The 27,017-nt window shown below is 41.4% G+C and overlaps 3 protein-coding genes and 1 long non-coding RNA gene across 5 annotated transcripts in view; 1 reads left to right on the plus strand and 3 right to left on the minus strand.

The window, feature by feature from the left end:
- LOC147644210 (uncharacterized) overlaps window positions 1-27,017 on the minus strand; it is a 229,456-nt gene that overhangs the window by 38,329 nt on the left and 164,110 nt on the right. The window contains exon 4 of one of the 2 annotated variants that reach the window (XR_015270923.1): window positions 6,107-6,231. The exons of the other annotated variant lie outside the window; for it this stretch is intronic. This is a non-coding gene — a long non-coding RNA (uncharacterized LOC147644210). Of the gene's footprint in view, window positions 1-6,106; window positions 6,232-27,017 lie in introns of those variants that run through there. 2 annotated transcript variants of the gene reach the window in all.
- LOC110188868 (uncharacterized) lies at window positions 8,603-8,944 on the minus strand. Its single transcript, XM_020958781.2, has one exon. It carries the CDS (start codon window positions 8,942-8,944, stop codon window positions 8,603-8,605), a length of 342 nt encoding a protein of 113 aa, XP_020814440.2.
- LOC110188825 (putative serine hydrolase) lies at window positions 15,149-18,372 on the plus strand. Its single transcript, XM_020958716.2, has 2 exons — window positions 15,149-15,463; window positions 17,195-18,372. Exons 1-2 carry the CDS (start codon window positions 15,398-15,400, stop codon window positions 18,218-18,220), a joined length of 1,092 nt encoding a protein of 363 aa, XP_020814375.2. The 5' UTR covers window positions 15,149-15,397; the 3' UTR covers window positions 18,221-18,372.
- Window positions 20,059-22,042, minus strand: LOC110188856 (uncharacterized). The gene is made up of 3 exons (XM_020958762.2): window positions 21,909-22,042; window positions 21,606-21,851; window positions 20,059-21,404 (listed from the first exon to the last, which is right to left on the minus strand). The coding sequence occupies exons 1-3, from the start codon at window positions 21,979-21,981 to the stop codon at window positions 20,245-20,247; spliced, it is 1,479 nt and encodes a 492-aa protein (XP_020814421.2). The 5' UTR covers window positions 21,982-22,042; the 3' UTR covers window positions 20,059-20,244.

A 27,017-nucleotide genomic window follows, 5' to 3' on the forward strand; every position in this document is an offset into this window, starting at 1 on the left:
GCCACGCCCCCCTTAACGGCCTTAACTTGCTAAGCAGAGGTGCCAAAAGAAATGCTTACAAAAAAGGAAATAAATAAACATGACGAAGAAACTTAATCAAGGATTACGAAGAGATACAAATAAAAAAAAAAGATACAAAAGATAATGGCTATCCTACAACTAGACGTTTAATATTAATTATATATAGAAATACACAGAAAGTAGTTTAAAATTATGGATTAAAGCTTCATATATTAATTCCCAACACTGGTTATCCTCCTGGCAAAATATCCAACTTGCCAACACTGCCCCAAACGCAATGGAATGCTGCATACTCTCAGGCGCCGGGCCAGAGCAAGTCAGGGTCGAATGGTTGGGACTGTTCAAGTGCAATCCATTGTGATTATTACGTGCCATGGCATTGAAAACGCTTACTTCCACACATCGATGGCACACCGATGGATCTGCTCCATCGATTCGATATCTGGCCAAATGTGTGGGGCGGGGAGAGCAGTGTTATTAATTGTTCACAGCATATTTCAATATACGCTGTAAGCCGCATGCCCACAGCTTGACCATCAACAGCCAAACAGCTTAATAACTTAATGCTTGGAAAAGTTTCACACCCGCAGCAAATGAGGGGGATGGGGACAATACGAGTCCAATACGCACAATAAGTAACGATTACAATCTCAATTACTTCGACCTTCTGCGGCTGCCACGCCCCCCGCATAAACGCCAGGCATCGTTGGGGAAAATTAACTAGAATGGATCCATGGCCTCATCCCCATCCCCATCCTCCAATAGCTGGCTCAATAACCGAAAGCCTCACTAATCTCTTGGGCCGAACTTACTCTAATTATACGCAACATAAAACTCACTTCCAAACGGAACTTGTTTCCGCTTTGGGTTCAATATTTATTGACTTGACTTTGTCTGGGGACTTAACGTTTGCTTTAGTTTCCATTCGTTTTCCGCAATTACATACTTGTTTTTACTTTTCCCTGGATGCTGTGAATACCAAGTGAGAGGAGGTACATGAACATGAACATAAACAAATATTTAAAGGTTTATTTTGTGTTTGAAAATAAACTAGGTTATTGCATTATAAATATTCAATAAATTACTGGTTAATTGCAACACCAACTTTTTAATAATTATTATTCATTTATATTAGATTATTGCATTTAAATGAAATTTGCAAGAATAAAATTAGCCCCCAAAACATGTGTAATATTTATTGAATGCAGTTAGATTCCTTATTTTAAATTATATAAAAATAATTTATTCATTAACAAAACTGAAACTTGTGATTTGTGATGCTGGTGCTATGAAAATTGTCAAAAGACAAATCGAATGCAATTAGGAAACTTGAAAGACATTTTCGCATGAATAAAAGTGTTGAAAGAGTCATAAAGACATTCTCTACTGAGTCGTGTAACTACCATTTGACAAAATGTACATAAATCAAGGCTGCCGGATTGGAGAACAGCTTATTACGTATACGCCGCGAGTGCCACGCTTTCGTTTTATATTGCTTAAGCTCTCTCCTCCCTCCTTTCCAAAGTTATTTCTTGCCGTTTTTTGTATAAGCTGCAGTACTTGCAGCAAGGAAAACAGCAGCTGTAAAAAAATACTAGCGAGGTTAAGGCTATATCTTCGTTGTCTGCTGAAGCACGCCACATGGCGTATGCGCAATTTATGGCGCGGACAGATGCGGGAACTATGTGTTTATTGGGTTCGGCCGGAAGGAAGTAAGGAAGGAACGAACCGAAAATGGTATGAACATGAGAATGTATATGTGCACGTTAAGTTGTGCGATAATAACGAGAGCTAATGCAGCACTCAAAACACTTTCCCAAACAGTTTTACAGCTTTACTCTCTGGCCCCCATAAACTGACCCTGCATAATCTGTTCCAGCATGTTCATAAGTCTCCACCCAGCAACTTAATTTCTGGCCTGCGCTGCAACATGAAGCACAAGCACTGCAGTCCTTAAATTTTCCGGACAATCCCCGACCAACTCTGTGGAACTCTCTGGGAGCCAAGTTGTCAACAATGTGTATCTGGGGGTATCTCAACATTGTTGTGCGGGTTAATCATATGCAGAGGAACAGCAGCAGCAGCAGCAACAGCAGCAGCAGGAGCAGCAGGAGCACACAGTAAAAATGGGATGAAAGGTCATCCACGCGTGCTGGAAAAGTGCATTCAATCTTCGTCCAAAGGACCGGCTCTCGAATATGCCACACAACCCTGTGTGTGTTGGGGTAGGAAATTTGTCCCGGAAAATGTTGGCAATGTATGCCAGGCATTTGTCTTTCATTTTGATTGCGCACATTGTGCTTCTCTGTGTGTGCGCTTCGTTTTGTTTTGAATTTTTATTTGACATTTAATGCCATTGCTGGCATATTTCGAGCTTTGCTTTATGCGATTTATTGCATTTCATTTGCATTCCCTTCAATCTCCCATAAACCTCTTTTTTTAACGCCTGAAATGCAACAGTTGCGGCATTCAACTGATTTTTTACGCGAATTTAAATGCGGCCACCGTCGACGCCTTGAACTTGTGCTGCGGAAAATCGCATTAAAATGCATTTTTAATTAAAATGAAAGCAAAGTTGAAAGCTTAAGGGAAATACGTCTGGGTCTGCGGTTTACATTCTTTCAGGGCTGCGAGACACGCGAAAGCGAATGAAGATTTAAGCCCCGCCCAGGCCGCAGAAAATTAATTAAAATTATATAAACATTCCCAGGACAGGGCAGGGCAGGGCAGGGCAGGGCAGGGCAGGGCAGGGCAGGGCAGGGCAGGGCAGGGCAGGGCAGGGCAGGGCAGGGCAGAGACGACTACTGACCATGATGATGCGGACAGGGACGCGGAATGGTGACGACTGCGGGCGATATCAGCAAATAATTCACCATGCATTCTGTACCGAAATTCACGCTGTTTGAATTGTGCAAATCGGATTTGTACGTGCCTACAAGCCAGAGGGATCGAAGGGATGCAGGAATGGATGCTAGCAAGCTGGACAAATGTTTGGCGAAGCGGTTCGCCTCGGTGTGTGCTCATATGTGCGGTTCTTTGAGCCAACATTCGACCCCCGTCATCCCCTGGCTCTCTCCATCTTGTTGGATATATTTGCCTTTGGCTCCACGCAGTCGCACAGCTTGCTTTATTTACTTGCATTTTTTGTGTTTGATTTCGAATTTAGCGCGCACAATTTCGCTCTTTCTACCAGCAGTTTCCTATTGCATACTTTGCTATAGAGCACTGAGGGAAAAGCACGGAGTATATAAAAAAATAATATAGATATTTTTGAAGCCTGTATGAGCTACATGTGTCTAAATAAATGGATGAAATAACCTTACATAAATATTGATTCATCCTACTTATCCATCCTAAAATCCTTAAATTTTCTTCGAGTGCACTTCTAACTTGTATGTGTTTTAGTGTGCAATGGCTTTTGGGTTTGGCAAACGGTTTGGCCGCCTGGCTGACTGCCACTTTGACCCATTTGGCAGGAGCCAAGTCAGAGCGCAGTCACAACGAATCCTCACGGCAGTCGCACTATCCCATTGCTATCCTTCCATTTGCATCCAGCGAAACGAGTCGAAACGAATTGAAAGTTACGCTAAAATCCATGACATGACAGTGCCAGCCGAAATTTTGGCAGCCATATAGCCGCCATTGTGTCATCTAGTGTGTGCTGTTTGCATACTTTTCAATGGCAGTGTTATCCCAGCGTTTATATGTGATTACATTATAGGGAATCGAAATTTATAGGCCTTCGATACTTTATTGAGTGCCCGCTTGCAATAAACAGTTCGGCCGACCACACGGCGTATGCGCATTGTCCCCACACATTTGTTTATGGCTCGCAAGGAATGTGGCGCCTGGCAGTCGAAAATTGACTCGACTAAGCCAAAAGCAAAGCATCCAAGGCCAAAAATAAATATATAAACTCGAGAAAATAGATTTGAGAGAATATATATTTTTCAATATTAGTTCAACTTAATTGACTTTAAATATTTAATGTCAAGTGGAGGAGCAGGAACCAATACATATGTCTTGTGGCATTTATTGACAGATGATGGATGCCGGGATTGGACAATGCTTTATTAAATTTAATTACTTTATTTATAAGCCTCACTAATGGGCTTTGGTTTCTGTGTGTGTCTTTTTGTGGCCACACATTTGTCGACTTGGAAATCCGCTTAAAATAATAATATATATATATGCATATTTGAGCACATTTTAAATTGTGTATTTTTATTGTATTTACGGCCTTCGATAATTTCATGGAATACCATTTTAATTTCCCTTTGTTGCTCCTTTCATATTGTTGTCCTTCATTCGGGTTGATTTAAAATCGAATATTTATTTATTATTCGGTGATCGCTACCTCTTTTTTCCTCGTTTGACAATTTGATTAAAATTTATTCGCCTGTGCACTTTTTTTTGCCATTTGCAATTGGACTTTATTTGGATTTTGTATGCATGCGTTTGCGTTTGTTTTTTTTGCATTTAAAATTGTGCAGAGAATTCCTCCTTTTTTTATTGTCGCTTCATTAGCCCTGCTTAATTGCCGCATTCAGTTGTGAGCGGTTTTCAAATGGTTTCCTTTGTTTTTCCGCCGTCGTCACTGCCTCAAGCCATTGTCAGCGAGGCGGATTGTTATGGGGGAGGAGTCGGAAGTAGGCAATTTCCTGGCATTTTGTAAATCATTTACATGCCTCGTTCTGTGCCGGGCTTCCTCCGCTTGGCTAATTATCCTTATTATCCTTGCAATCCGAAACGAGTCTCGTTGGAATTTCCACTGCAATAGTTACCATTGTTTCGGGCAGCTGCAATCCGAAATCCCAACCACATGCATGGCATCAATTAAAGACTCAATAAAATTCAATCGAACGCGGCTCTTTGGCTCTTGCTTCCCCCCTCGATTGAGCCACTAATTGAGCGTCCATAAAAGTCTGTTGTCGGCTTAACCCGCATTGAGCCGGTGGCTGTCAAACTGTTGGCCAAACTGCTAAATTGGCAATTTGTTTGTTCGCAAACAGAACGGCAAAAAGCTGCGACTTTAAAGGAAATTTTAATCACTAGCTAATGTGACTGTAAAAATTTCTATACAATTTACAATGAAAAACCAAAATGTAAATCTTTGGCTTAAAGTTTTCCCGATAACTATCAGCGACTTTGGGGTGCCCGAAATTCTATTTTCATTTTAACAACTCTCCAGAGCTCATTTCTGCGAAAAACCCCAACAGAAAGCTATGTGGCGCATTAAGGAAAATATAATACTAAATGAAAACAGAAGAAAACTGCGATGGTGTCCCCTCCACATTTTCGGTATCATTGCACAGAGCAAAATGCTTGGGCAATTAATACAAATGACGCTGAATAGCGGACGGGATGGTGATGATGATGATGCCCCCTCCACGCCCAAGAAGCCGCTGCCAGGATGCGGATGAAGCCGCACTGGGATACACCGAGGATGCCAAGCTTCTGCTGAAAGCCAGGCCAAAATGAAATGAGCAGCTGCAATCTCAACTTCACATGCATGAAAAATGCAGCTCATCTTCTTAATGCGCGCGACGTGCCAGTGGAAGCAGTTAGGGCGGGGCGGGCAAAGGGGCGGCATCGCAAAGGGACTCAAAAAAAATAAAAAAAACCAAAAAGGAGGACGAGAGCTGAAAGCTGCTTACCAGCGAATGGATGCTGCTTACTCACACTCAGCCAAGACCCTTCTACTGCTCCTCCTCGACTGCTGCGCCCCTGACTTGTTTGTTTGTCTGGATTTTGCCAGAGCTGTTGCTGAACATGCTCTTTTGGCTGCCTTGGCAAATTACCGTCAATGGATATTGTACACTGAGAGAAGAAAATCATAGCTAGACATTTACAAAGCAAGAAAAATCAAATAATCATCCAATTTGCATAAATATATTCCGATAGTTCCTTTGGAAACTATATAATCCAGCCGGTTCCTACTTATAATTATCATGGTTAAGACTTACCGCAGTAGAGAACACATGATTATTCTGCTTCGTCATTGTTTACTTCCTTCCAGTCTAGAGTTCCATTCTTGGTGACTTTAATTAGGCTTTCTGGTTGTGTCCAAATGTATTGCTTAGAAGATGTAGTTGGGGTCGAAGGGTAATCACAATCACTATCACTACACCTATCACCATAAACGTAAACAGCGGGGAGGCCGCGGACAGACTGAGGGGAGCGCAGCAGCCGCACCTGTATTTATACTCCCTGAGGAAAGAGAACAGAGAAAGTGAGAGCAAGAGAGAGAGAGAGAGAGAGAGAGCTATCTCTAGAGAAAGGCAGATAGGCAACCTCTAGAGATACAGAGCGAGAGAGTGAGAGCAAGAGAGGGAGAGAGCGCTAAAAATTAACAAAGTAATGCTCAATTTCATAACATTCATCGATACAAACTAAATTAGCAGTTTTGCACTCATAGTTTTGAATTATCCTCTACATCTTCCAATAGTTTCAATGGCAGCTATATAAATTAATATATATATATTATTTTTTCCTTATCCTTTCTAGAATCCCAGCATTTTCCCTTAGTGTACTTTGTTTGTGCTTGTGAACTAACGAGAGTTAGCGTTTGCGTGTGAGTGTGGATTAACGCTTTATAAATTGTTAATTATAATGAGTCCAGCAGCGAACAAAAACTATGAGAGTAACAATAGCGATATGATTTACATGAGAGCTTAACGTTTTATGCGGGTGCCAGCACAAAATAAAAAATAATACAAAAAAATAGAGCATAAAGAGGAGTAAAGTCCACCGATATTGAGCTTAAGGGTGTTATTCTCAGAACCACCTCATTATGGCCAGGATGCCTGTGGGCGCTTATCCGACTGACATTTCATTTTTACACATCAACAGCTGCTGCAGCTGCTGCTGCTGCACGTTCCACATGGCGGATGGGTGATGTGGCTGCTCCACATGGCGTATGCGTAATGGCAGCCACATAGTTATGGAATTAGAATTACAGCAATAACAATCACGATTATAATGACGACATGTGCGGCTAGAGGGGTAGAACGGAACGGGTTTCGGATTTGGTGGAATAATTTATATGCATCTTGAGGGCTGATGCAGCTTACAACTAAAAATTTCCCTTCATTTATAATGCAATGCAGAAAATATTGCACACTCTTCACAAACACACACACACACACAACTTTATACTATAGAGATAGGGAAAGAAAGAGACAGGGAAAGATAGAGACAGTGAAAGAATGAGACGGGACTAAGGGCGCAAAAGGGACAGCGACACGTGCTTAAGAACATGATGATGATAGATTTGCTAACAATTGCTGCGCTCAAGCCAAGAGAGAGCTCTGCCAGTTCCGTCTTCCTTATCTTGGCCAATGCCGAACAATGGAAGTGGGTCAGCATTAGCGGCGACCTGGAAATGCTCTAACACAAAGAAAAAGCTAAAACCTAGAGCCACATCTTGGTAATCCTGAGGAGATTCAGTATAAAATGGGAAAGAACTCAATAACAATTAATAGCATATAAAAGTTTCAGTGTGTGACAAGGTTTTTAGCTTAATTATATAGTTGCAAATGACTTTAGTATAATATTTATTATTCAATTAACATAAATTATTGGAGTTTTTTATTTATAGTTCACTTTTTTATAGAGTTGGAATGCCTGTATTTAATAAATGTTTTGTTTAATGTAAAATAAATCAAAGCTTCTTTACGTGTTAATCCAATTTGTAATTCCGAAATCATATTAAATATTCCCCATAAATATGACATTCTCCTAATCCATATACCCCACCGCATTTGTTCTTTTATTCGGCAAGAGTATTTGCAAATTACTGAAAGCATATTGCCTGCCACTGCCTCTGCCTCTGCCACTGGCACTCTGCACCACATCCTTCTGGCTACCAGGATTTTCAGAGCTCCATGTGCGTTTAGCTCTACTTTGTGATAAATTTGGCGCCATTTAATGTTGCTGCAACACCCACGCGATCACAGAGAGATAATTTTTCAAGCGGCATGAAATCTGCTTCACCCTCTTAAGGAAAGCAAGTCCAAGTCCGAAAGGAAATGAAAGTAAGTGGAAAAGTTGCAGTTCACATGGCATTTTCACGGCCTACGACAAAGGGACAATCAATCAAAGCGAGGGCAAGGAAAATATTATATTCTATTATGGGATTTTCTTTTGGTTATAAAAATAGAAAAATATACATTCGAAATCAATACAAAATGGGTAAAAAAAATGAGTCAAGGAAGCAGGGAAAGTGTTATCAAATGTTGATTTCTTCAAAAGAAAAGAAAATTTCTTCTTAAAGCCTAAGAGGTTTTAAATTTTCTGGTTGAATACTAAAAAAAGAATAAAATAAATCAAAAACCGACCTATTTTTATGCTTTTTTTTATTAATGGCCAAGAATGCGCTTTAGTGGGTTACAAAAAAGAGAAGTGCTTGAGGCATACAATTAATTATTACTTTTAAATCTATTGAAGAAGACTTGGATATGTATGGGGGATCCTTTTGGGGTTTGAGGAGAAGGATATTTTTATGGCTGGCTCAATTGGCTCATTGTCCTTGACATCCGGTGAGATGTCAGTGTTTTCTTTTTGATATCAAGAAAATCATCTAATTGGGATTCAGCTTGACTTCGGCTGTGGCCGCGTTGAGGCGAGATTTGGTGGGCAGATTGCGCTCCTTCTTCTCCACAAAGATCTGGTAGTGACCCTCGCCGTACCCAAAACCGTGCATGCTCTGGTGCATAGCATCGGGGATGATCTTGAAGCCACCGCGGCGACGACGCTCCTTGACCACCTCACGTGGCTCCTTATTCTCGTTCTCCTCCTCCGGTTTAACGCCACGATTCTCGATGATGCAGAAGAGCTGCAGGCACTTGCGCATCACATAGATCATTAGCAAAATGATCAAGTTGCTCGCAAACAAATGTTTGCGCGGCGCCAGGAACAACATCCTTCTCCTGGTCACACTTGGCACTGGGTCTAGCTATCACAGAAGCAAAACTCACACTCTCGACGGACGACGATTCAGGGCTGACTATCGCTGTGGAAGAACATCGACGGAATGAAGGATGTCCATCCTGCGATTACCTTATATACCCCTGCAGGGTATCCCTCTTCACTACCTGTACCTTGGCCTGAGTACCCTTTTCCTCATTTAGGTAGCCTATACCTCTGGTTTTCCTTGGTGAACTGTGACTGTACCTTTGGGTGTAATCAGGTAACATGGTACCTAGCTGGGTAAGGTATAGTCCTTCAGATTAGGTAATCAGTTGTTGGCCAAATGTGTTTATGATTTTGCGGAAAATGTTCCACTCGAAATCGACCTTATCGACAGAGAGCGACAGGCAGCAGCAGACAGTAAATGCATCAGTAACCGTAAATGCAGCATTAAGTTTCCTTCTACAGAACGGCAAGTCTGAGCAAGAAAACCAACAAAGGCTCAAGAGCCTGAGGAGGCACTGCAAGAAATTGCTAAAATGGCTTCCCTACATCCAAGAGTGTCTTGAGGGAAAATTAACATTTTATGGTTAGTTTTCCTCATTAAGGGAATTTCCTGGCAAACAAAATTAGGTATTTTGCTGATAGTATTCGCAGTAAGAAGGTTTCTTCTTAAGAATAATTATAAATATAATAATTATGCCATACTAAGCTATCTTAAACTTTAAAGCAGATTCGTAGTTCTTGCTTTATTATTATTGTTGTTATTAAAACATTTGACTCAGTACATTTTTCTACTTTATTTTTCGTTTCATCGCATAATACATTTTGATTCCCAATAAGTTATTAAATACTCTCAAGTATTTTCCTATGGTTTAACAATAAGCTAGCTCAAAACATAATATAGATTTCCATATGCTCATAGTTCGTATATTTTAGCTTGACTTGTCTTTAAGACATCTTAGCAATCCTCTTAGGAAAGTCTATCCTCTGCTGCCTTAAGCTCCCTTTAAACACTTTCCAAATACTTTCCCCCAAAAAGCAATCCCCAGGAATATTTCGCCTGGTGCACAGCCTGCATCCTTTCCCATCCAATAGATGCATCTGCAGCAAACTGAATTTCCCCCGGCATTGTCGCTTTTGCTGCACAAAAAAAAAGTGGCATAAATTCACAAATTGAATATAAATAAATTTCCTGCCAGGCAATCGCACCAAAAAAAAAGGAGGAATAAATATGCTGGAAGGATGATGCATACATCCATTCCACACTCACTCATAGATATAGATAGATATATATATATGGGCTATGTGTGGCACGTGCCACGCCCCTGCCATCAAGGAGGAGCTGCTGCAGTCAATTGAATTTGAATGTGGACCAGAGAAGAAGAGAGCAAAAATTCGAGTGGCAAAAACTGGTCATAAAAATGACTAAAATATGTTGTGGGCCAACACGAGGAAAAGGTGGTGGCGATAAAAAGCTCCGACAGCATCCTCGATTTAATCAATGGTCCAAATACCGCAAACTCATTAGGAAGACCAAAGTTTTTTCCCATGCGCTTTTTCACCTGCTTAAAATGCGCTCCATTTCCTTCACCCAACCTGGACAAGTCACAAAAAACATTTGGGCGAATCAAAAAAAAGGGAACAAAAAGATATCCCCTGTAGGGAAGCCGACCAAAGTTTTGAGAAAGACCTCGCCACGAACAAGCTCATTGGCGACTTTTTCGCTATCTGGCTTCGATTTTTCCAGCATCCCAAAAGTCAGCCAACTGCTGCAGCTGCACCAGCTGATGCGCCCCAGCAATTTGCCTTCATTTGTTGACTTAATCATTTGATTGCGTTTTTCTGCACGCGCTGATTGAATTTTCCAACCAAAACCCCAAACCGAGGCAAACCGAGCCAAAGGAAGCCATCGCATCGCGGCCAGGCGAAAGTTTTGGGCGTGTCCCTCGGTTGCACAACTCTGCCGGGAAATCAAGCTAATTAGTTTAATTGATAGTTGTGACTCGACGGAGATCGAGGGGGCGGCAGAGATTCTCAGGCTTGCAATTTCTACTTTGTGGCAGCGAAACAAGCAAACAGAGAGTTGGAAAGTTTTTGGCGGCACAACGACAGATGGCGAGATGATTTTGGTTAATAAAACTATCTCAACTCAAGGGTGGATAATAAGTTGGTCAATCACAGACAAAATTGCTAAAGTGAGGGTATAGAGTTTAAGTACAAAACGGATAAGAGGGATTTTCTATTACCTAGTTTGCTCTCAGAAAAATATTAAATACAAATCATAAGGGACTAAGCACGTACTTTATCCATCATAAGTTAATGTTACCTTATTTTAGACGCATTTACCTCCCATGTTCGTATTTCCTGATTTTCTACCGCCACAAATCAATTGAAAAGAAATATTTCTTCTCCACATATATATTTATATGTGCCGCATGTGCTGGCATTAAAGATGATTTTCCTTTGAATCCCCCAATAAATCGCTTGGCCATTCAACATGAGGTGCTTTCCACTGGCTACGTGCCTTGGCCAAAAAGACGTTCCATAAATATTTATGATGTGCCACAGAAGAGATCTGCATTCCACCGCTCATTGTTCTAACTGATTTTCCACGCAGAGCATAAAAAATAATACCAAGGTAAAATCAACAAAGAGCTTGGCTTTAACCTGCGTGTCCTTTTGGCCGTTTGTTTCGCCAGTTAAACGGGCCAACGGCGTTGACCATAAATTATGCATTAAAAAGTTCAACGTTCAACTTGATTTTGATTGTGTTGGGCGAGAAGAGGTCCCTGCTCCTTCAACCTAATGATTCTCCTTTTTTGGAGATGCCTTACACAAGAAACAAAAAATTTATTTCAAATGGAAATTCAAAACATTTCATTTCTAATTAAAGTTATATCTTATAAATGGTAAAACTAAATAACTACAGAATTTGTTATAACACAATAACTATTTCTTTAATTTCCCGACTTTTCACTACTAGAAATCATAGTTTTTCAGAGTGTGTCTCCTCGAGTCCTTTGACTATCTTCTAGGCTACCTGTCGTCGCCAAAGTTTGCAGCTCGAGGAGCTTCGTCTGGTTGGCCATTTTAAGGACATTATGCTGCAGTGGCAGTCACGCTGCCAGAAAGCAGCTAGCAAAATTTATTCTAATGCGATTTGCATTTATTTCGCTTGGCGTAATCTCAGCTGCCTCGTTCCCATTCCTCTCCCCCTTAGCAACAGCAACAACAATGATAAGAATTAAGTTTAAATTCTATTGAAATTGCCATTTTCATTCGGTTAGACAACACCGTTGGGTCTCGCTCTGAGTCTGAGTCGGGGGTCTGGAAAAACGGGCCAGTTTATGGCCTTTCAACTGACCATAATGCTGAAAATTGTCTGCTTACTTAGCTGAAGGATTGACACACAGCCAACTGTGGAAAAGCGGAGCGAAATGAGACCATTAGGCAAAGGTACACATAGCTACAAAACGAGACAGAAGGAGCCAGTAGCTGGGATCATCAGGAGCCTCCTCCCCAGGGGGTGGTGCAGACAGCATCTGCATCTATCAGACCAAACAATTTCCGTCAAATTTCCATGCGCCGACAAAAGCTTTTCAGCTTGAGTGCCAGACAAAAGGGTACCAGAAATCAGAGACCAGAAACAGGAGCCCAGAAAACTCACATAGCAGCAACAGCAGGATGATGATGAGCTTCCTCAACGAACACTACGTTTACATTCTCTATTTATGGCCAATTAGTAGGATAACATCCAGTACTAATTGTAAAGATATAGTCAGCAGATTAAGTTAGTAACTAAAACCAGGTAAATTCTGGATATTCAATTTGCTGAACTGGGAAAATTCCAAGCCCAATTAAAGGGTATTTGAGAGGCTCCTTTAGCCCGCAAAAGGACTCCCCTTGGCCTGGCTGCCTGCCTGCCTGTTGGGTCTGCCTTCATGCCGTTCTGCCTTCCTGCCCTGTTGTTGTTGGCCTCCTTAGCAGGCGCATTCAAGCCCATTACTTTGCATTTTACACCTAGCAACAATATTAGGGCGAGACACGTCGCTGATGGGCGTATGGGCGGGGCTGGCTGGCTGGCTGCTTTTGCTTGCCTTTGCTTTGGCATAAATCCAGAAAATACCAAGTGTAAATCTGCGGCCAAGCGAGGCGTGCAAATGATTCTGTAACGAACGCTGTCACCGCACCTTTCATTCCGCTCAGTCAACTTTGGCCCCAGCTTCGACTTCAACTTCAACTCCAAGTCCGACCTCGATTTTAAAATTAGAATTTAACTGGACGGAAAAGGTTTTTCAGGGAATTTAACAACTAATAATTGGGATTAAACAAACTTAAAGAAACCTTACAATAATATTTAGCAAGCTACCGAGACTGTCTATATTCCGACCTTAAAAATAAACATTTTCCTAGTGAATGTATCAGCCTCGATTTCAAAATTAGAATTTAACTGGACGGAAGAGGTTTTTCAGGGGAATTTAACAACTAATAATTGGGATTAAGCAACTCAACAACAATACTTTGCAAGCTGACTTTCTTATAGAAAAATATACTATCATTTCCTTACAAGACTGTCTATATTCCGACCTTAAAGATAATACATTCCTTTTAATTACTAGCTTGTTATTAAATCTAAAACTGATTAACGTACTACCATAATTTATGTAACCCATATGGCCAGAGTGGGTTGCCTTCGGGTCATTAGCCAAGTTCAGTTGACTGGGCGCGCCTGCATCCGCCAATGCCATTCGAATGTCATTAGTAAAGGAGGCGGAATGAAACCCCAATTCCCAATTCCGCATGGTGGCAGGTGAACTGTGACCCCCACCAGCCGCATGCATCGTAATTTGATTTTGCAGCGGCCACCAGCCAAAATGTCGAGCAGGCCGAGTAAGGTGCTAACAGGATTTCGCCACTTGGCCAGGGTGAGCACCAGATGCATTTGATTAAACGACTGGTTCCTTTCTTCCACTGCGAATTCGAATTGTGAATCCACATCCTGAGCCTGGCCTTCTGCTGCTTTAATTGCATTGGAAATTAAAAAAGCTTTTCATAGTTTTCCCCAAACCAGATTTATGATTCCAATTCGTTATTTATGGCGCTGGGGAGCAACTATCGCTGGTAGTGGTCGCTCGATACATTCAATTTGCACTCCATGAAGATTTATGATTTGGACCACTGGCCCCTCTAGCGGCTGGAAAAGAATTTTTCAAATATTTTTCCATTTAGCGCATACAAAAAGAGAGATCGAATCGAAACTAAACACATTTATTGTGTAAACTCTTGTCGACGGCCCCGGATTTTTGAATATGTTTGGCCAGTGTTATCCTAAAAGAAAAAAGATCCAACCAACATTTGAGGTTGAACTCTGGAGGCCGGACGCCACAAGAGCTAAATAAATATTTATTGATTTGTTCGTTTATTAATTTTTTTGAATCGATGGCAGGGGGCAGCATAAAAAAGCGCTCACAAAACGAATTTATCCTTTTTATCGTATGTGCGTTGTGTGTGTGTGTGGAGCTCTTGACTGTTTTTTTGTGCAAATCTCATAAAAATTAATAATAAAATATAGAAATTGGCATTTTTGCTGGCTTACCTATCTCTGGAGTTTGATCAAAAAGCAATATACTGAAGAGTATTTTATTTTCTGGTTTTGGCATTATGAGGTTTTGCATATTTGCATCAATTATTTGATGGTCACTTTTGGGAAACCGAATGAATTCTATAAATATTTATGTTTATCTGCGTAAACATGAGATTTTCTCCGCCTGAATACATTATTTTGTGTATGTGAAAACTCGTAAGCGCATTTTATTGTAGATTTTAATGTTTTTCAACTCAACAATTTGACTTTATTGGCATATCATTTGCAGTTTGCCTTGTTTTCTTGTGAAAGTAACATATTTTAATGATAATTGTAGGGTTTCATAAACTTATTTACCTATTCATTGATGTATATATTGAACTTTGACCCTTTGCGAAGCGGGTATTGTAGTTACTTTGGTTATTTATTTATTTATTCATGCTATCTGAATATGGTAAAGCTTTTTCCCTCACTCTTTATCGCAATAACTAATGACTAAGCACAAAAGCTCTTGCTTGATCGGTTCAGTTTGGCTCTCTTCTGTATATATAGTATATTCTCTTTGCAGCTAGTTCTCTTAATATGACACCTTCTCCTGATATTTGCTTTTGTAATGCCTGATTAAAGTTCAGACTCACATCAACGGTGTGTGGCATTTAATCGGCGTCTGTGGCGGAACACGCTTTAGTTTTGTTTACGCGCTGCTGGTGACCACTTCTCTTGCACACCTAGTCTTTCTTTAATTTAGTTATTATTATTAACACAAAAATAGAAAAGTTTTCCCTGTCTCGCGTCATTATTATTAATTTTATATAGTATTTTCCGACACGCGTGTGTCGGATTTAGTTGGGAGATTGTGTCACTTGCCAGCCATCGACAATGACATCGAAATCAGAATCAGCCGGTGGAGGAGGTGACAGCAAACAAAACGAGCAACATGACCAGGTAATTATATGGCTCCAAATGAGGGCCAACTGTTGTGAGCCATGAAAGGTTATTAAAAATGTTATATGATGCGATTCCGTGAGTTTATCGGTCTAAATACGTGTAGATTTCCCATGAAAATCCAGCGGTTCCGTCTGTGTTTTTTTTACCTTTGAACGGAATTGCACTCTTATCGCTTTGGACTCTTCGAAGCTGATAAGATTTCCGTAATAGCGGAATCAAAGTCAATGTCTAGTTGGAGCCATCAGCTACCGGTGGAATGTGTGTTTTTATTATTATTTTTTGAGAGGCTATAAGTAGCAGTTACTACCACTTAAAATAAGCCAAAAACATAAAAAATGTGTATCAAAAGAACACGATCTTAACATAAGAGATAAAGTATCAGGCAGTGAGGGATAAAAATGTAGTTCCAGAAAGCTGTTTAATGGATTAGTTAAAGCTTTCAACTCAAGTATAGTATAAACACTGCAAGAATTGGTTTAGATTCTAGAAACGTACATAAAAAATGACTGTTGCTTATGACAAGTGACATTGCCTTTCTCCTTAACTTAATAACAAAAAATATTGCCTTCCTCGATTATGGAGCTCATTAGGAGTGCATCAAAGTATCATTTGCTTCGTAAAAGTTTGAACTTTTAGCTCTAACTAACTATTTCGTCACACTTGGAAGTGTTTTTTCGTGTGCTAATTTTCATGCTGAGTGAGCGTGCAAAAGTTCTTTTCTGCGGCGGCAAAATCCATTTGTTGAAACTTTTTGGGAGTTTGCATGTGCAGCAGCATCACTCAGTTGCTGTGGATTTCACACAGACAGGCAAGGAAGGAAGGGACACACAATCGCTTATCGATTGGACCGAAAACAATGGAAAAACTAGATGATAAATTGTCACCCCAACAGGAACTCGTGGCGCTGCAGGGGCCTCCTTCCTGTCCATCAATTGACACCTGCTCCCGGGGCCCGAAAAACTCGCTCAGTTGTCAACCGCTTCAACTTTTTCACATAAACCAATTGATCAAAACGTTCAGAGTCCGAGTTGAAGTTTGTATTTTGAGTACCAGGGAATGGGGAAGTAAATCGAGATGGGTTGTACGCATATGCATACTGGGAGATAAATGATATGACCATATGACACGTGCCTCTCAGAAAATGGAAGGAAAGTAGTGCATCCTTCATTGTCAAAGCTAATGAGCTATGCATTATGACAGGATTTATTGATGGAGTTCAAGACATTTACAACAAGTAAATTATACAATTAAAAACTATAAACTTGTTATTCTAAAAATTACGCTAAAGCTTCATTCAAATATTGGCTAAGGCCACGCCTAAATTGACTTTGGTAAATGCTAGAGGTACATTTTCAGACCATTGCTGCCATTCGCAGGTCCTACGACCCAACCAAGCCAAATAAAGTGACTGACAGGAGGCTAAGAGCTGCTACCAAGTTGCCCACTGGCAATTAACAGCTAACAAGCAGGACAAACCCGTCCCCGCCAGTTTGCACCCCGCTCGATAAACCCAACTCTATCGCTTTTCTAAAACTCTTTGCCACTCGTTTCTTTACACAGAAAATAGAGTAAATACTTTCTAATCAGAAATAAATCTCAAAAACACCAAATAGTTACAATAATATTGAATTTGATTAATTGATAAATCAATTTCTTATATATATATATACTTCCCACCTTAACTTTATATCGAATTTGTAACTATTTTTCTCTGTGTGCCTTTTTCAGGAGCCAATGGATGTTCGCATCGACATGCCATGGGGCTATGTGGTAGGCAGGTGGTATGGCAACCGTCAGGTGCGACCCATCCTGGCGCTGCACGGCTGGCTGGACAATCTGGGCACGTGGGACAAGTTGCTACCGCTGTTGCCCAAACATCTGGGTGTCCTGTGCATCGACCTGCCTGGCCACGGATACTCCTCGAAGCTGCCCGAGGGCATCGCATACCACTTCGTGGACTACCTGTGCGTGATCCTGCGCGTGATGGAGGAGTACGGCTGGCAGAAGGTGTCACTGATGGCTCACTCGATGAGCGCCATGTTGTGCTTCATATTTGCCTCCCTCTATCCACACCGCACCGACCTGCTGGTGAGCATTGATATTGTGAAGACGCGGTATAGGAAGCCAGCCTCACAGATCGATTACCTGCGCACCAATATCGAGGGCTATATGGTGGAGGATGAGAGATTCGCGAATGCTAAGCGACAGGAGCCACCTGCGTATACCTATACCGAGCTGGAGCAGGTCCTTCACAAGGGTTCCGACTATTCGGTGGAGTTGGAAAATTGTCATCACATACTGGAGCGTAATATCAGCAGATCCACCAAGTTCCCGGCCAAGTTCTTCTTTTCACGTGACGGTCGCTGTAAATACTACACAGAATTCCATACGAGTCCACCCTTTGCCGCTGAACTGGCCAGAACTATCCGGAATGTTCCCTACTGCGTGATCAAGGGATCCGAGTCTAATTTTATAGATGAGCAGAGCGACGAGGTCATTGGGATTCTGCGGGAAAACAATCCACACTTTGAACTGCACGAGGTGCAGGGAACCCATCACGTTCACCTGAACAATGCCGTTGGAGTGGCTGCCATCATTAATCCATTTATCATGCGCCATAGGCCACCCCAGTTGGAGACCTGGACAGTGGATGATGAGCAGGATGAGGCTCTGCCTGAGGTGGTCAAGGAATTTAAGCTCGCCGTGGAGGACTCAGAGAATGTGAAGCGAAGGAAGAGAAAAAGCAACCTATAGCTGCTGCCAGCATCTTTAAGTCTGAGTTAGCAGTGCGATCGGGAAAATAATATTCGATTTCATTATGCCAATGTGATGCTTCATTAAAGCCCTTTTTTTGTACTAAGGGAAACAGTGTGTTAACTGATAAATAAAATGATATCCCTAAATAACTCACTTTATGTGTTGAATTTTTAAAAATTGACTATAACAAAAGCTTGTTCATTTAATTGAATTTATTTTTTGATAGCACCTCATGAATTGTAAAACTCAAACCATAATCAACCACATTTTCCATAGCAAAAACTACATTTTTTGAGAGTTAACTGCTGTAAATTTGTCCCATTGAAAAAGTGACAGTCTTTTTGGGTTTGTGGTACACCTTTTTATATCTGTTCACCGCCCAAACCACACAACATATTGAGCAGACTGGCCGTAACCTAAATCGGTTTGAATAATTTTTCTCATTTATTTACTCACTCGTTCGACTCGTGTGGGTTTTTGCGTTGCGCACCTTTTTCGATCAATCAATTTTCGGTTAGCCATTTAATTTCGCTTTAATCTTTTGGGCTACAGTTCATTGGCCACTTCATTAGTGATAAGGGGATCGGTTCGACAAACTGGAACTGGTGGCCCCATTCGCCTTTTGGTGATGCTGCTGCTGCTGCTGATGCTGCCACAAAGGATGTGCGCCGGCATCCACTTAAAAACAATGGGTAGGCAAAAACAAAAGGAATGCGGATGAGAAGCGAAGGAGCGGAGCAGAGGAGGTGGTTATATCCTGTGTGTACAGCGTGTGGGAGGATTTCCAGCGGGCGCCGGAAGGTATGCTACACTCTAAACAGCAGAGCCGGTGGGAGAACGGATGAAAAAACACACTGAAATCGAACCGAGACCCGAGACCCAATGGCAAATGCTCCAAAACAAAAAAAGGGAAGTCCTGCGCTGCGGGCCAGGATCCCCTGCGGACCTGCCAGGGCTTGAAAAAATAAACAAATTTAACGCTTTTATTGCCATTGCACGTTGCGGCCCTACTGCTCCGACTCCTACTCCTACTCCCACTTCTACTCCTGCTCCGGCATTCTACGTAAATTAAATTAGGTAGAACCGGAAAAATTTCACCCAGCAACAGCCGAGATGCGATTACGCTCTTTCCGTCGTTACGAAATTGATAGCGGATATAAATGTTTAATGTTTTGGCAATAAAAATTCTGTCTGAAGGCTGCAGGCCGCCGCTGGAAGAAGCTATGCGAACTAAGAGGAGCGGAGCACAAGTCGACTGATAAAGCGACTTTATGATAAATTCAGTTTGCGGTTAACGCACAATTTAATTTGCTTAAAAATCAATAAAAATCATTAACGAACGTTGCCCAGCACCAGCAGCATCAGCTCAAAAGCTATACTTCCTTCCTTCCTTATTCTTCGACTTTTTCCCAGCGAGATTTAATTTCTTTCAAGTTGTGCAAATCATAATGCCGGCTCATAAATAATTAATAATCTCTGTGAAAGGCTTATTACAAGGCAACAGGAAATTTCTTAGCCAAGTTGCAGCGCCTGAATGTTTTATGGCAAATGGTTAAAATAAGTCTTGTATGGAAATTAGTTTCCGAGGGGAATTAAAGAGTATTTGCAAGCTGGGATTTACTTTTCAATGTTTTCTGGGGTTAGGGCATTTGATTAACATCTGTTTCAGTAGATAGGAATTAAGTGTATTTGTGGTTTTCTTTTGAAATTTCACAAAAGCAAAGGCAAAGATAGAACTACACTGCGAATTTTTTATATTTATAAATACAAAAATTCAACAAGTAAAAAATTAAGCAATTAAGTAATTCAACGACTCAATAGATCAAATGTAGCAGTTGGGTAAAATGTGTTCGTATTTATTTCCAAATCGTGAACCCACGACAATTCTATTCTCTCTGTGTAAGAAGCAGCAATGAAGATAAATAACAGAGTAAACCCATTGACAATTCCACAACGAGTGAGTAATGATTCCGCTTGATGGACCAGAAACAACTGCGAGTTTAAAGTGCAACACTTTATTATCAAAACTTAGGGTCGGCCTTGGGATTGTCGGTGATGATGTCACTGCCACTGATCGGATACTGCTGGAATACCCGGCTCCTGTCCAGCTGAACGGATTGCAGCTGATGGGCGGGCTTGTTGTGGGCCAGAAACTGGTTGGTGTGCCAGAACTGTGTCTGTTCTGGTGATTGCGGCTGTCGCCGGATGCCCAGCAGGCGGTTCCTAACATCCACCAAGCTGGTGGACTGTGGCTGGAGCCACTGCACCACCGCAATGGCCAGGGAGGTGAGAACCAATGCAACAATACTGCCTACAAGCAGGGCTATCCAAATGTCCGTGGCATACGATTCATACTTGCAACTCTCCAGGACGACCAACTGTAGGATGAATCCTGCAGCCAAGGCCAGCTCTGTGTAGAGGAAGGGTGAGCACTCGAGTAGCCAGTGTATTCCCTGACTTGACAGCACTCCCATGGTGATGTATATGAGGCACAGGAACAGGAAACAATGCTCCGATTGCTCCTCACTGTAGATGAATAGCAGGGCCACTATCAATGTCATCTGAATGAATCCAAAGAGTAGGTACACCAACTTGGGGCTATATCGCATCAGGAGCAGAGCTGCCAAGCTGGTACCGCCGGCGTACAGTACAAAGGGTACAAAGAGTTGAGTTCTCTGGAGATATCCCACCGTGGAGCTCCACATCAACTGCATGTAGGTGGGCGAGTAAAGCAGGCAACTCTTCTGGAGATATACCAACGATCCGCCTAGGAGCAAGACCAACCACTGCCTGCTATCCTTCAGGGTGTAGTCCGTCCTTCCCACAAACTGGGCCAGAATGGCTTGACGCGGCAGAAAGACCATCCGCTCCTCGTTAAGTAGATTAAACACCAAATCCCGTGATTCTTTGTAATTAATACAGCCCGTGTGATGCAGTAGCTCATTGAGACAGACCAGGCAAAGTAGCAGCAGGTTTATCCCCAAGGCAATCAATCCGCAACGTTGTGGTTCCATCTCGTTGAATATCAAAAATCCCGTGGACATTCCACCTGCATATAGAGAGTTCGCCAACGCAATCCTTGAGGGTCTCGAGCCGGTTGCATCGCATCGCAGACTCACATAGCTGAATCCTGCCAAATACTGGACACTCAATCCCACAAAGCTGAAGTAGTAGCTAACACCTAAAGGATTAACATAAAGTGGAGGATTATTGTTCATTGGCCCAGGTGAGATAGCAATAATTTAATAATCATGTTATCAATTAGCCCATTAACAAAGCTGGTAATACCCTAAATACGTTATCTATCATATGTGATTTATCACCTGGAAAGGTAATCATTTCACTGGGAACTCCATTCATTCATTGGCAATGACTCACTCACCTAGTTGTTTGGTGAGCATGAAGCAACTTCCCATCAGCGAGCAGAGCAATCCATAGAATATGATATAGTAATGATCGTAGCTGTACTGCTGTTTCTTATGCTTCCTGAGGGTCCAACCCAAGGCCAGAGCTAAGGAAACGATGCCACCCACCAAGGCGTACCAATGGGGCCAAAGGTTATCGTACACATAGGCAGACTTTGTGTAATATCCCAAGGAGAAACCACTGGCCCACAAGCAGCCCAAGACTGAGGGAGATGAAAGGTTGTATGTCGGAAATATATATATATAGAAACTGAACCCACCTAGTAAGTCCGGAAGCGACAACATGGCCATAAATCGCTTCCACACTCCATCCATCCTGGTTGCTAGCTTCATTCGGACGGAAATTCACTTTTCACTTAACAACCACTCCCAGCGGGAGTCCAAGTCGAAATGGAGATGCATCCGATGCTGACTCCAGGTGCCTGGTGTTTATCATCACCCTGATATATTCGATATCGCATCTTGTCGCGAATGTGTCTCCAAGGGAGTTGATAAGATAAAACCCGAAGCGGTACAAGCGACACCCTAATTAAACGGCGCTCTTCATCATGACGACGATGATGATGATGAAGATGTTGAGGATGGGCCACAGAAAAACCTCAAGAAGCGAACCAAAAAGTGTGGGAGTGGTTTCGTGATATGATAATAATGTTGCGAAAGCAAGGAACCAAGATATTTTTAGTTTCAATTGGAAGAGAAGAAACTATATTTAGCAAAACAAGAAATAGCATACCCCCCTCGGATTTCAACTTTGTTAAACCACAGCGATAACGACGATAGCATTATAATAAATCATTCACTATTATTAATGTGTAGTATTTGTGCGCAGATTAATTCCCACACTGAATACATGTTAGTTTAATAATGCTCTTATCATGATGACACTATATGACTCTTATCAAAATGTTACCATAATTTATAACATAATATAGATTTCAAGCGCTGAAATATAGGTTGTAGTAAAATGTATTAAAACATATGTTACTATCATCAGCTTTTAATTTGATAACTAGATTTCATTTTGTATCTATGAATATACCGATTCTTTTTAATTAAATTATACATTTTGATTTACTTATCTTAATAGCCTCTTTAATATATATTCCATCATAAAACTAAGTAACCTTTAATGTTTCTATATTATCATTATCATAGTAAATGCAACAACAAAATATGTGCACTATCTTTGTGAGCATTTCCTGTTGGCCCCAACCAACTAACCCGAATTAACCTGACACACTTTGCTCTCGTAAAAGTCACTCCCAAAAACAACAGCCACCGTGTATGGCCACCCATTTCGTGCTCTCATCATGCACATCCTCATCTAAAACCCCGACGTTAAGTGCATTCTTATTTACCGCAAGCCCAAAAGCATTCTGCACATTTTTTGTGTGTGTGTATTTTGTTGAGTCCCCCCGAGGGGTCTCTGATGAGGTGTACTCTATATACATATGATATGAGTGTGTATCTTTTCGCTCCTTCTCTTTTTCATCAGTCTCTTCACCTGAGGCAGCATCACGCTAATTAGTTGAAGTTGTGTTGCAAGTGTTGCAGTTAATTGACTTCTGACGACCCGCAGGATGGGTGAGCAGAGAGTATGAGGTTGGAAAATCCTCGGTTTACCCCTTAGCTTTTTATCTCTGAGATTTTCCTAGCTGCATTTTTTTTTTATTCTTTCCACTATCCTCTCGGATGCGGGCGAAGGATTTTTGCTAAAGTTCACTAGGATTTACTTTTCGAGACGCTTATGAATTCAATGAAGCAAACACTAAGCTGCCTCTCAGCACCCAGCTCTTGCTCTTGCTCTTGGTCCTGCACCCTTTGGCCTTTTCCCCGGCTTGTGGCAAAGTGTTGCCTTTTTGAGACTGCTCCGAAGTGGACCAGCTACGAGTATCTATCTTGCAATTTCGCATGCCTTTTCAGCTTCTTCGACTGCTTAACAAGATTTGCGCTGTAATTACGCATTAAATAAGTCCGGGGGAATGCAGTCTTGCTGATGGCTCTTCCTGCTGCTGCTGTTGCGTAAACACTTCACGTCTTGGGCCATAAAACTAAACACATTGTGCGGCCATAATAATAAATTCAGTTTAGAGGCAGCTGCAACTTGCAGTCAGCGTGAATAATAGCAAATTAAATTATTTCTAATGGCCAAGAATCGACCATTTGATGGCTAGTAATATAATTTAAGCACCACCAAGGAAGACAAGTGAAGGAAATAAAATTGCACTTATTTTTAGATACTGTGTAAAGAGTTTTAAATGGTTTATTTGCTATACCGATTAATAGTTATTGTGCAGTGTGTGGTTTAGTTTTATTTGTGTTTATTATAGATTTATTTTTACTGTAGAGGTGCGATATTAAGTGTTAACATCATAGTTTTTCTAAAGGCCTTAGTTTTTAAAATGCGTACTCTCTAGCAGAGCTGCCCACGTTGTACCCTGAATGACCTGAAGCTAAAGATAGGGTATTAAGCTTGCCGGTGCTGGTCGCAGCTTGAGAAAGCTGACCAAAGTAGTTGCAAAATGTGACCAATTTTATGCAGGTGAAAGTCATCATACAGAACATAGTAAATGTATATATATTCCTTTAGCATGAAAGCATCTCTGCTTTAACTAATTAGTGCTTAATGCATAATACCTCCTGTGCTGATATACCCTTGGTTAAAATACCCATTGACCGGTGGTTGCAACAACTGCGTTGACGACGACAACAACCGGGAAAGTGCATTTAATTTCGCTGAAGCGGCCACTTAGTGGCCCCTTGACAAGGCGGAGGGCGCTCCTTCCGCCGCATTTATTGTTGCTTTTGCTGTTGTGCCTGTGCCTGATGTTCCTGCTGCAGTTGTAGTTGTGCATAAATTAAATTAAAGCTACGCTAGTGAGCCACTGAACTGCCGCACAACAATTACTCAGCGGCGAACGCCTAAATCATGTTGCACAGCCCCTGGGCCCGTGGGCTGTGTGCCATACCCTCCTCCTCACCTCTGACCTTCAGACATTTGCAAATGTGTAAACATTTTTCAGAGCCACTACAACACACTGGCTGCTCCACCGAGAGAACCACACCTACGAGGCGTGCTCTCCATGTGTCACAGATACTTTGCCCTGATTTATGCAAATTGCCTGCCGGGCAGTGGCTGAGCGTGCGGGTGGGTGAGAAATCATGAAAAATCGTTAATTGTGCAAAGTGCTGGACGTTTTTCATTAAAGTTTTCCCCACTTTCCCTGCCACATACAGTGTGGGGTCACCGAGGACCGAGAGTGTGGTAGCAGCAGCATAGGCCCCTCCACTGGCTCCCTCGCCTGACTCCCAGCAATTATGGTAATTTTTAAGAGCGCAGCAAAAGTTAATGCGCCTTGCTGCATATTTACATTAAAATTGATGCAGTTTAAAGCATTCGACTGCAAGTCAAGGCGAAAGCATTATCCCAATACCCAGTGGTAAGAAGAGTATGAGCTCTTGACGAACAGTTTATAAAGTCTGGGTTGTATATATTATATTATATAAGAAATAATTACAATTCTTAAGGCAGGGTTCTATTATTTTATTCAAAAGATTGTATTTTTTTTTGTTACAAGGTATTCACCAAGTCGTAACTACTCTTTGCTCTCTTTTTAATTTAATTTCTCGGTTTATTTTTCCTTTGGCCGTTCTTATCGCTGACCATTTTTGTTTCTGCAATAATTTTATGCCATGCCAGTTGCAACAAAGTGCATTTTAAATGTCTGCCCCGTGCGATTTGTGTGTTAATTTTTCATGAGTCAGCCAGTTGATGGGGAAAATAGAAGGCCAACCATTATAGGGAGATGAGATCGAAAGAGTAAGGGAAATATCTCTCTCTCTCATTAAATCAACTCTTTGACGCCGCTTCTCCATCCTGCTGACGATTAAGAAAATTGCGAAAATTCTTGCTTTCCGGTATTAGCTTTCAATTAAAATTTTGCTACACAAAATGAAAGAAGGAGCAAGGAAACATGTTCCACGACGGCATGACATCATCTATTATTAGTCGACCGCTTTAACTCCTCTGATGTCCTTCTTTGCTTTTATTTTTTCTTTCTCTCCGTTTTTTTTACTCTTGTCTCTTTTTAGCTGCTCGTGTTGCTCATGTTTCTGGGTAGCCTTTAATCAAACAGCGGGTCATGAATAATTTTATGAATGAGAATTATTTTTATCTAAACAATGTCAGTGTCTAGGAACAGCGTCAGAAGCCAGGGCAATTACTCAAGTTCAACGAGTTTCATGAAAGTTATTAGCCAATCCGAGACAATCATAAAGCAGCAGACAGCGAGAGGGAGCGAGAGGGAGCGAGAGGGGAGGAAAAGAGAAAGAAAATGAGAAAAAAAAGAGAGAGAGGGAGACGGGTATGGATAAAGGAACAGAGACAGCGATAACGCCAGGCTGCAGCTTTTATTTGCCAACAGATAAGATTTATGCACCCATTGTGATGGGCTAGGTAGTTCCTGTAGATTCTCATGTATGCCACTGTGTCTATACACGGTAAAATATTTACCTCTAAAAATTTTTACCTCTAGGAACACATAAAGATAAAGGGTATGGTATTTATTTATAAGATTTCAATTAGGATTTTCTTGTTAAAAAGTCCTCAACTCTCTGGGAAAATACGTTTATTTTAAGTATGAGCTCAGAAAGAGAAAGAAAGCCCAGAAAAAAACTATTTATACAAGGATTATTTTCATGGTCTATGATCTATCTATTAATATCCTTAATATATCTATAATTTTTGTAAAAAAAAACTTTTAAATTTCTCCCCATTTCAATACCCAAATTTGTCTTTAACTGCAGCATCGTGTGTGACAGATGAAGTTTAATAAACAAAAGCGGCTGTAAAAGAGTGACAGGAGGTATTGTGCGAACAACAAAACTACAGGCCATCCACGTGGGCATAAAAAAGGATATGAAGCCTGTTCTGGTAGGCCTCCCAAAAGAAATATACCCACAAAAACCTATGCCAGGAGCCTACATTCTTTGCCACCCCTTAACTCACTTCTCAACTTCTACTTTTTATGCAGCGCTATAAATAAAGCAATAACATCATTTTGAAGTATCTCATTACGTGTTACGGCACTGCCATTTTTTACGACTCGAACACACACTCTCGGCCCAGTTGCGTAGTTTTTCGGCCCAGAGAGTGAGAGAAGTTTGAGATGAAAGCCAAGACGAGGGACCGCCATTTATGCAAAACTTTCCCCTTCCTTCACAAACTTGGCAATTAGTTTTTTTTTCTTTTTTTTCGTCTTGGTTATTTCCTCCTCTGACCGCACACATTAGAGATATCCGCAGAGCATCGCTCCTTGCGGGCCAGGCCATCAAAATGATGGTCAACTATCAAATGGCCAGGCGGCGCA

This window comes from Drosophila serrata, unplaced genomic scaffold, assembly GCF_035046125.1.
Source record: "Drosophila serrata isolate PLE 108 unplaced genomic scaffold, ASM3504612v1 contig_217, whole genome shotgun sequence".
Lineage (NCBI taxonomy): Eukaryota > Metazoa > Arthropoda > Insecta > Diptera > Drosophilidae > Drosophila > Drosophila serrata.

Coding starts and splice junctions, on each gene's coding strand:
- LOC110188856 (XM_020958762.2), bottom strand. CDS start 21,981: ATGAAGCTAGCAACCAGGATGGATGGAGTGTGGAAGCGATTTATGGCC. Junction 21,852..21,908: donor GTCGCTTCCGGACTTACTAG/GTGGGTTCAGTT, acceptor CATCTCCCTCAG/TCTTGGGCTGCTTGTGGGCC. Junction 21,405..21,605: donor CATGCTCACCAAACAACTAG/GTGAGTGAGTCA, acceptor TTAATCCTTTAG/GTGTTAGCTACTACTTCAGC.
- LOC110188868 (XM_020958781.2), bottom strand. CDS start 8,944: ATGTTGTTCCTGGCGCCGCGCAAACATTTGTTTGCGAGCAACTTGATC.
- LOC110188825 (XM_020958716.2), top strand. CDS start 15,398: ATGACATCGAAATCAGAATCAGCCGGTGGAGGAGGTGACAGCAAACAA. Junction 15,464..17,194: donor AAAACGAGCAACATGACCAG/GTAATTATATGG, acceptor TGCCTTTTTCAG/GAGCCAATGGATGTTCGCAT.